General features: G+C 36.7%; 1 protein-coding gene across 2 annotated transcripts; it reads right to left on the bottom strand.

Moving 5' to 3' along the window:
- Positions 1-400: 400 nt before the first annotated feature.
- LOC144644037 (glycine receptor subunit alpha-2-like) lies at positions 401-10225 on the bottom strand. Of its 2 annotated transcripts, XM_078503446.1 has the most exons (10): positions 10146-10225; positions 9582-9647; positions 7864-7943; positions 7710-7777; positions 4615-4832; positions 3826-3908; positions 3604-3738; positions 2378-2592; positions 1417-1542; positions 401-994 (listed from the first exon to the last, which is right to left on the bottom strand). In XM_078503446.1, the coding sequence occupies exons 2-10, from the start codon at positions 9644-9646 to the stop codon at positions 764-766; spliced, it is 1221 nt and encodes a 406-aa protein (XP_078359572.1). In that variant the 5' UTR covers position 9647; positions 10146-10225; the 3' UTR covers positions 401-763. The 2 variants fall into 2 exon arrangements, with proteins under 2 accessions (XP_078359572.1, XP_078359571.1); XM_078503445.1 differs by lacking the exon at positions 10146-10225 and having other exon boundaries at positions 402-994; positions 9582-10048.
- Positions 10226-10444: the final 219 nt, after the last annotated feature.

Below are 10444 nucleotides of genomic sequence, written 5' to 3'. Positions count from 1 at the left end.
GCATATATGTGAGTTTGTGCGTTTCATTATCTGAAAAAGTAATTTGTCGACGGTTTAAATGTGACTGAAATAAAAAATCGATTATATCGTTTTTAATATAAAGTAAATGACATATATTAATACACTTTTGGAAAATTACAGTGTGCTTATGTGGTCGTGTCCATGAGCAAATAATTTATAAATTTGCGTGTTTGTCTTCGAGAAATATGCAAAATTGGAAAGCAAGTATTTTCGTTGTCGAGCACGTGCTGTAACCAGGCTGCATTGTTACAAGGGCGCCAGCAAACAGATTGAAAACGGAGAATATGCAACGGCTTTCTAGGCTTCTGATTGGCTGTGTTTTTTGAGGCATGGGATAAATATAAGTATAACGATTAAAAAACTATTAAGCAAGACTTAGTTTTATTTCGGTGTTTTTTAACCTTTTTTTAGTTCTTTTCTTCATTATAATCAGAAAATAAACACGTGCTCGTGGAGCGATGTCATCTTGCTAAATTGTAGACGAAGTTACCAAAACTACCAGCATTTCCTTCGTTGAACGCAAATAAGTATTTTTATTTTTACTCAGTTCACGGACAAAGTTTTTCATTCTGTCTTGCCCTTGTCCTTGTTAAATGTCCATTTACACATATAGACCAAGTGGTTGATAAACCAAGTATTAAGTCGTATATATAGAATACCATAGTTTTGCCTCTATCGATAAATTCAGTCTGGATCAACAGTAACGAGTTTGTTCCCTTTCTGAAGAAGTTTACACGTGTTTTTATTCGTCAGGAGGATGTCTTCCGAATGACGCCAACTCGTAATAGGTCCAGTAAATTACATTGAATATGATGTAACAACATGGAAAAAGGAAACGGCAAACTTTATCTGTAAAACTGGCTTCATTCTTGATTAAGGCGGTTCGCATCGAACTGGTTCCGCTTTTCGTTGGCTTGTTCAGGATCTCCACTGCAATCTCTTTCACATCTTCGCCTCCATTGCTCTCTTTTGCCTGACATTTAAATAATTAAAATAGTAAGCGAGAAACTGTGAAGGGGTACTTTTGTTAACCAAAGTATTTGCCTTGCATTTCATATTTGCTTTGGAATGGCCAGGCTCTTTTAAAGTCGATTAGCACCAAACAAGGATAAAACCTTGCTAATGACATCGAAGAATCAAGGAAAGAACGTCCGCGTATAGGAGGCTGTGCAATGTAACACAATTCAATGGAAATCAATACAGTGAACAAACAACCGAATAACGATTTTAAATTTAACAGCCGAGTCCAGTTAACTTTATGTTGTTTAGATCTGAAAGAACGCCATTATACTTAATGAACTTAACTTTGTCCAAAGTATCAAGTAGGTTTCTACTTTAAAGTCACTCTAGGAAAGGTAAAAATGCTAGTGGAACAAAATAAGCAGTCAGGGATACCTTTTCGTTTCTTGTATCTTCGCTGCCTCTTGTGTTCAGCAAAACCAGAACATACTCCAAGGGTGCAGCAAAGATGAAAGCAAAAGACACTATGAAATAGATATCCACCGCTTTGATATAGGAAACCTGTTAGATGAAAAGTACAAACAGAATAAGCTCTTCCTTGAACATCATCCTGAGTTTTGCTCATGACATTCGATGTGGGTGTCGAATGTACTCTAATCAAGCCTCTTCTTCTTGTGTTTGGGAGAATTCTGTATTCAGTTACAAAATAAAGTTCCTCGCATGCTTTGGTGGGGAAGAAGCTAGCTGTTACAATGGAAAAGGTCAATGCTAAATTTCTATCACATTCTGGATGCAACTAACGAGTTAGGAGAATGCTCACTCACTCACTGCCCATTGTGCCCACTGGCACGTAGGGCAGCAAAGGAGAAGGAGAATGCAGTTACTGTCAAAAGTGTTTTTCTTGACTTTCTTTCCAAGGATAGCTTTTCGCATGCAACATTTATACCTGTAAAACAGGTAAGAGAACGCTCTACTCTCAACTGAAAATCACAAATTATTGAAAACTAAAGCATGAGATAATTCATTTTCAGAGTTTTGATTGGCTTAGTGGCCATTAGATTCATACCCAACAAACATGGTGGACGCAAATCGTTCCTAGGTATTTTTTATGAAATAAAATTGGCAAGATTTGGAGATATTTAGTGGTTATTTTTATAAATATTTTTTCGCTCTCGCTTTTTAGGTTGTTATAGCTACGGGCCTTCTTAGCTATCTACCACTTCATATGCAGGCTCGTAGAATAATTGTTAAATATCTTTCACATTGCAGGATCTGGGCTTCATCAACTTCCAGATCATTTTGTTGAGAGTGACATAAATGTATGAAGAAAAGCAGTTGATAAATTACATAATTTAAGTGCACGGGTGTTAATAAAATTCTTTTATTTGCAACAAACCTTTGGCAGAGAGCCCCTGAAGGAGCCAGTAAATGTTACAATTGATAGCACAGTTGTGCTTCCAAGTGCCACTCGGGCTGGAACAGAGCCTTGAGGAATCCAGAATGACAGCCAAGAAAGGACCACCAGCATTATAGTGGGGATGTACATTTGAAGGAAGGCATATCCTAGACGACGCTTGAACCAAAAACGAGCAACAAGCTTTGCGTGTGTATCTAACATTAGACAAACACCGATAAAAGAGCTTGACGATTACAACATTTTGTTCTTGTCTATACTTATATTAGACAGAGGCGTCCTATAGTTGTATAGTCGTTTTATCGAAAGTGTGATACTTATACCTAATCGTACCTTTTTGGTACGCTTCGGCGGCATATCAGGCGAGTTTGGTCGAGCCATGGTTCGTATTTTGGCGAGACGCAGTCGAGTCAAAATACCCATGGCGAGACCAAACGAGCCTGATATGCCGCCAAAGCGTACCAAAAAGGTACGATTAGGTATTTACCGTACCCAAATTCAGCCAAACATCCGGTGATATTATTCGCTCTGTTGAAGCCATGCTTGCCAGGTACGTAGTTTTAAATGTATTGACCTGCTTTTATTGATACTTTTTTTGGTCTTCAACACTTCAAGTTCTCTTCTCACATTGTTTCACTCGTTTGTTTGGAGTTTCAGTCTCTACATTTTCAAAATCCAGATTCAGCGAAAAATTTGGGAACTCCGACTCCATTGTTTTAGTCTAAATGTTTCAGTACTCGTCGGCAAACATCGCGCAATTGGCGAGCGCGCTCAATTTTAGTTTTGGCGGGAAAGTTTTTCTCTTTTTACGACAGCTAAACACCGCTAAATTTAATTTTACGAAGTTCTGTTCTATTGGTAAAACCTCTTTTCAAATTATCGTACAGTAACACTACTTTACTTCAAAGTGACCATGATATGGTGGCATATCAGGTCAGTGACTTGATATCGTAGGATATCAGGACAGTAGATCGCGCTTCTGATTGGCCACTTGCGAATTTGGGTACGGTAAGATTTAAAACAAGTATGACTTGTATTTTTTTTTGATTGGGGGGTATAGTAGTAAATCTGGAAATCATTCATTTATTGATTGGTAGGGACCAAACTTAAGACATATCTTTTTACGGTGGTTTAAATGTAATGAGACTTTAGAACCTTCAAGCAGTTTCAACTTCCAAACCCTTCATTAATTTTATACTTTTACCCACCGTCTGCATAACTTTCAACATCTTTGAGGGTTTCCGTATGCGTGAGAGTAACTTCTGCCAAATTTTCATCCTTGATGTGTATATGCCGATGGTCTTCGAACCATTTGTAGTCAAGCTTGTCTCTTGTGTATGCATCTGAAGTTAAATATATGTTCGAGTCAGAAAACTTTAAGACAGAAAGAGATGTATGAAAAAAACCTTTTGTTTAATGCAGTACTTAACAGGTCGATAGCTCCAAGTCACATTGTTGTTCATCTAGTGGATAATCAGCCAAATCCATTGCACATCCGGCAGTAATGGTTAGTCTGCAGAAGTAAATGTCATTTATTATTATAAATTATCAAGAAGTGAATTATATATATAATTAGGTTTGGGAGAAGAGGAAAACCAAATTTTCATGTGCTTTCCATAGATACTTAATTTAAAAGCGTAACAATTATAAGCAAAATATGAGATTATGAAACAAAACTGCCTGTAAATAAGGGAATGAATTTTACTTCCCGTTAGCCCCGTTCTTGCTCAGATGACCTTCATACCAATTTGCAAGGATCAAATGAAGTTACCTCCAAACAGAAAAAAAATGGGTATATGGTAAAATGCAAGAAAAAAACAAAGATCGATTTTCAAAAAAGAGAATTCCAAGTTCTACTTTCATCAAATAGATAAATGAATGAACGAATAAACGAACACCGGAACAAATGAACGAACGAACGAACCAACCAACCAACTAACCAACCGACCGAGCGACCGACCAACCGACCGAGCGACCGACCAACCGACCGACCGAGCGACCGAACGACCGACCGACCGACCGACCTAACCCGATTGATTAATCAGTTAGTTTTTTTTCTATTAACAAGTTTACAAAAGATAAAAGTTAAAACGGTTGAACACCAAACGTTTTCGTCTTGATATAATGATGCTAACTGAATTGGAAGTGGAAAACGTTTGGTTTTGAGCTTTAATTTTTTTTATCATTTTCAACACCTCACTATAAATACAAAAACACACCTTGTGCTGTAAATGACATCTCCATTTGGATTTATGATAACTTTACTGTTTTCCGAAATGACATCATGGATAGTAGCACTTCTGACGTTAAGGAAAAACGTATCAGGAAGCCATATGAGTTTCTTCGCGTCCCCAGGCAATGTGATTGGATAACTCAAAGAATGATTCAGACGTGGATCCCTCCACAGCTGCCGGACGACAAGATCCATTGAAAACTCCTAGATGTAATAGCAAAAATAATATTTTTTTTGAAATGAAACGGCATGTAACAAGAAATGTTACAGCAAACCTTCAAACCCAAAACCAAATCAAAGATCTCTTCGAGATATAGACTTTTTTGCATGAAGTTAGTATGAGTAGAAGGTTTATCCTGGGCATTGTTGTTCGAACATATCATGGAAGAATTCAAACGTCTTTCAGTTAAATCATTTTTTTTTTATTTTCGCGGAGCAAATGCTGTATTTGTCAGTCGCGAAGGCTGGGCGCTTTGCGACTCATATACTTTGGCTTGGTTAAAAATGGTAAACTTTGACGTTTGCCTTTTATCGAAATAGTTGTTTCCTTTCGAGTTAGAAAGATTTCTACTCGGCTTAATGCAGGGTTCCCCATAAAAGTTACGCACGACAGAGTTACCTTTTGTCTCGTCACGCAATCTTAACCCCACATTTGGAAGTAAATTTTCGTTTGGATATTACCAAAAGCCGCTTCTCCTCGCGTTATTCTTTACCTTACGGCTACACATGCCATTTCTAACGACTACATTTCCAGTAAAACAGTTGCTGTTTTTTTTTCTAATGGCGATGCATTAACTTCTGAGCAGAAGCAAAAACTTTTAGACGGTTTACTGCTCCCACCAGAAGTAATTTCACAACAGGCTACAAAAACACTTGTAAATATCACTTCACACCTGTATTGAATGACGTTGCAATTCTAAATTGTGCAACTCAGCAGAAATAATCAATTGTCACGAAATGAGTTCCCTTTCGTTAACTATTAGCAAAGTTTTAGTGTGTGGAAGACTTGTACCAGTACAAATTGCGTTCTTAATAGTTTTAAACTTCGTTGCCTTGGAGCGCTGAATCCCTCACATTCTTAATTGGTTATGTCACGTAAGATTTGGGCTACTCACGTTTTTAATTGTTATATATCGTTTGTAAATTTGAAAAGTCACGTTTTTTTCTACAAGAACGGAATTGTTGAAGCCCAACCATAGAGTGACACTTTACAAGTCACGCGCTTTGATCACCCACAGCGGAAAGTATTTCCTTGAGAAATTAGAGCAGTCCCTTGAGAGTGAACAAATATGCGGTAAGAGAGGGAATTAGTTATCCACGTATCTCCTTTTTTTGCTTGATAACAAGCAAAAGAAAAAACCCACCGGCATTGCCACTAGCGGTTTCATAATCAGTGAAAGTATGATATTTGCCGTTCCGTATTACAGGCCGTGGATTCTTGGATATTTGTAAGGGGTTGTACGGTTTTCCGTTTTATCTGGGTGGCATACAGCTTTTTCGAGAAAGGTTGTCGGAAAAAAAAAAAAAACATCAAAGTGCACGCGACAAGATCGAAAGGTGGTCTGGGTATTCACCGGAATTTTGCAAATTTACAAGTTTGTATTTTTGCACGTGGAGAATTTGTAGCTTTACATTTACTGTCGCATGTCTTTGAGTGAGGAAAAATTCTTCTGAACTTCAGAGGGTCTAAACGTACCTTGTTTCTACATGTCTAAAAAAAAAGAAAACCTGAAAATTGCGCTTATTTTGTTGTTATATCTCATTAGTATTCAACACGTGCAGTAGCTCAATACGTCTACCCATACTACCTTTAGGGATTGGCTTGTGTAGTTTTGTGCTTTTTTTCCGACAACGTTTCTCGAAATAGCTGTATTCTCGTAGCCGGGTTACTTTTCAAGCTGTTTAATTAATGTGTGTGTGGCTCAGTCTCTGTTTTAACCAAATGTTAACCGCACTTGTTCCTTTACATAATTTATAAACGTTGGCTTCATCAAATACCTTCGAATGCCGGGCTAATAATTTGGGTTTTTAAACTGAATCGAAATTGCCAGGTAAGCTCAAAATGCTTTTTGTTACCCCGTTTCTTGTCCCAGCTGAAGGTGTACATTGTTTTGTAATTTGTATAGGTAATCACATGATTTCGAATGCAATTTGGGATAAATCAGCACGAGTAAATTTTTCAAAGGCTAACCAAATTGCACAAGCCCGTAGGGCGAGTGCAATTTGTAGTCTTTGAATTTTTTTTTATCCACTTGAAGTGGATGACAAACAAAACGTGTTCAGTGGCTTACCTTTCCGATTCGTTCTCAAACATAACGGAGTTGCGGGGCTTTGTAAAATCCAGATACCGCTAGGGAATTTTAAATCTCTCTGTCATGCATTATCAGGTACTTTTTTTCAGTTGTATTGGTTTGGGCTAAAATGTCCAACTTCAATTCACGCTTGTAATCTTTCTTCTTAACGCGCCGTCGCGTAAGAAAATCCACGATTGGTAGCTTTCAGTAGTTTCGTAAAGTCTCTTTTGTGCCAATTCCTAGTACTTTGGTTTATATACTTATAACTTTCGTTAAATCGGTCAAACTTTTCATGAATCGTTATGTTTTTGCTCAATTTTTGCTCTCTCAAACACTCGACATCGGCCGCCATTTTGTTTTGGCGCGCTTTCCGACTTTCCTGTCAATCAGTTTAATTTCAACTGTCTGCACTCAATTTCAACTTTTTGCACTCAATTTCAACTTTCTGCACTGTTTGGGATTAATTGACGTGCTCTCAGCCATTGAGCATGCAGAAATTTTTGTATGTACAATCAACTCTCGTTATAGCAGACGCGCTCGAGGCCTCGTTTGGTGTCCGTTAAAGCGAGAGTCCGTAATAGCGGGAATCATTTCCAGTCAAACCTCTTTCGCCGGGGATCTGTATTTTCACCGTAATAGCGAGTGTCCGCAATAGCGGGGTGTCCGCAAGGCGAGAGTTGACTGTATATTATTATCGCATTTATAGTGAAGACATATTATGGATCTGCTAATGTTTTGATTTGTTATGGTAAAAAGAGTACAAAACAAAAACAAAAAAGTTTCTTACTTCGCTCATCTCTCTTACTGCTACAAAATGAATGACTCTCATACCAACGGTAACATTAACAGGGTCACCTGTTGACATAAACAAACGCGGTGTTTAATACATCAAATTACCCAACAACGTATCCGCTGCATGCATGTACAGACCACCACCTTACCTCTGTGATATGGTCTCAGATACTTCTCGTACTTCTCAGGATTTGCTATCGCGTGGAGTGTTCTTGCAGTTTTACTGTACCTGTTGTAGACAAGAATTATATTAAATAAGAAGGTAATGTGACCTAATAGACATTAAACAAAGCCAGAAATATTAAGACGGAGCGAAAAATACCCCGAGGCATTAAAACAAAAAAGAGACATGTTATCAGTCTTTCTTTACTTGAATTTCTTAGCTGTTAAGTTTTTAAGCGCAAACGCACACTTAGTCCATAGCTCATGGAAAAAAGTAAACACTTATCTTAAAAATTTTAACTGCTGTCTTTTGTTGTTGTTTGGCCTAACATTTGGCGGTCAAAGTAATGGGGTCTAACAGTACCTACTATGCAATCAGTTTTAAAGCTTGCTTTATATTTATTATTTTCTCCAGCTTAAGCTTCATATAAGCTCTAGGTTATTCATAAGTAATTTATTTTCGTCTGTCAAATTCAGTTTTTAACGTATCAAGATTTTAGAATTCAGATGAACGTCACCGTGACATCTGATGTTTGTAACAGATAAAAAAACACACAACAGCATTTAAATGGTTATATAGATATAACTGAGAACTAAGAAACTCAAGTGGTAAATGGAATAAATATTAAAATCATTTTTCCCTACAGGTAATAATTTTTTTTGGTTTGTTTACGTCAAATATTTTAAAAATACGTCTCGACCGGTTTAATTACAAAGCCACACGAAACAACTGCATCATATTTGCATGCATCTGCGCCACTTCAAATTTATGTTCAGTAATCATTCCTCCCTAATATGTCAAGCATCAAAAAAGTTATTTGTTTAAAACTCACATCATTGATGGACAGGTTATCAGGGAATTCGGATTACGATGTGAAGAATAGAATATGTTATTTCTCAACTCTGCACTTCATAAGTTTATGTGCACTTTGTTATCGCTTATGGTTAAACAAAAAACACCGCGGGAATCCTTGTTGCTTGTTTCATAATTTATGTCGTCTTTTGGAAAGTTTTGCCAAAAAAATAAATGAAAATTTCAATGCTTACTCAATTTTAATAGACATGTCTTTATATGGGGCTCATCATTTGACTTTGACATTGACTAGCGGCCTTGTTTACAAAGAGGCAGACACGTTGCTCTGTCTTTGATAACTTTTAGTCAACACAACACATATTATAATTATACTGATTCAAATTATTCTTTAGCTATTTAAAATCTTCTTGTGGTATATCATCAAGTTCATGCTTTCCTATTATACTTTTAGTCTTCTTAGAATCATACAATACGTAGCTCAAAATAACCGAATATCGATTTGAATTCAGTAGGCTGGATGAAATATATTAAGCATTTTTATACTTCTTCAATTCTACATAAGGAATGTATTATTCGCTCAATGGTCTGCACGGAAAATAAGTAAAGTTTAAATATCTAAGAGTTATGGGTTTGTGGTTAAAAACTAAAATGAGACCTGATATGAAAGTTCCATAAATACGTAAATAATTGCTACAAATTGACTGGTTTCTTTACCAAAAAATGACTGAAAAACGCTTCATTTGACTGCATCCAATTTATGTTCCTCTATAAACAGTGTAATTTTCAAAAATAACTTAACTGTGGGGTTTTATGCCTTCGCTTCCCAGGCAAACTTAACTCATCATCATAAGTCCAGTACTGTTGTAAATTTGTAGTTATAAATGCACTTACTCATCTGCCAGTATTTCAGGCAAAAGCTCCATAAATATCCAAGCAAGAGAAAATAATATGGACATCCTGAAATGACAGATGCATCTACCAACAGTAATCATCTACGAATTGTAACTTAAACGGCGTTAAAAATGGTAAATACGTTGTGCACAATACGGGAACTCAAAAGTTTTGAAGATTTCTATTGGCTCGTTTATTTTCAATATTTGAAAAACCTCTTTGAAATGGTTCATTTATATAACAGCACGAAATATGCGGAACCAATTACTGTTAAATAAAGCTGACCTTGCGTGTTTCGCATCTTCTTAAAATTCAACAGTGGTTCTAAAGTAACAGGAGAAATTTCGAGCTCTATATTCTTTCTTTTCGCGAACACTTTTTTCTTCATAAGTATTTTTCTTTGTCGAAGTCGTGTTTTTGAAAATAAATGTTTTCAAAATTAAGATATTTGGCGAGGATAAACAACGTGTGTTAGCCATTCAGCAGCAGAAAAAAAGCAACTTAAAGCCCTTTTTTGATCCGAAGTTATTTGATATTTTGATTGATGCGTGAGTTATTAGATACCTATTAATTTATCCAAAGGTGTCATACTTTAAACTCAACCAGACCCGCTGGTAATTAAATACAGGAGAATGTCGTCCTTCCGAGGCTCGACGACATCGTCCTGTAGCGAGTCACCGTAACCCAAAATTTTGTAAGCGTTTGTTGAGCGTGCCGACGCAGGTTTCAGTGTTGTATTTGGGCAACTTTTAATGTTTTGCACAAGCCATGCTGCGAAGAAAACTGCAAATTGATCTGCGAGCTGCAAGAGCTCTTAATAGAAATACATAATCTTTTTTTTTTAGAATATGTGAAAAGAATAA

Source organism: Oculina patagonica, chromosome 2 (assembly GCF_052425735.1).
Source record: "Oculina patagonica isolate OP01 chromosome 2, crgOcupat, whole genome shotgun sequence".
NCBI lineage: Eukaryota > Metazoa > Cnidaria > Anthozoa > Scleractinia > Oculinidae > Oculina > Oculina patagonica.
This window is presented reverse-complemented; position numbering and strand designations above follow the sequence as displayed.

Bases quoted from the DNA above. Each gene is read 5' to 3' on its own strand.
- LOC144644037 (XM_078503445.1), bottom strand. From the start codon at position 9,682: ATGATTACTGTTGGTAGATGCATCTGTCATTTCAGGATGTCCATATTA. The intron at 7,778-7,863 runs GTAAGGTGGTGG...TTATGTCAACAG, and splicing joins TCTGAGACCATATCACAGAG to GTGACCCTGTTAATGTTACC. The intron at 3,909-4,614 runs GTGTGTTTTTGT...TTACTTCTGCAG, and splicing joins GATGTCATTTACAGCACAAG to ACTAACCATTACTGCCGGAT.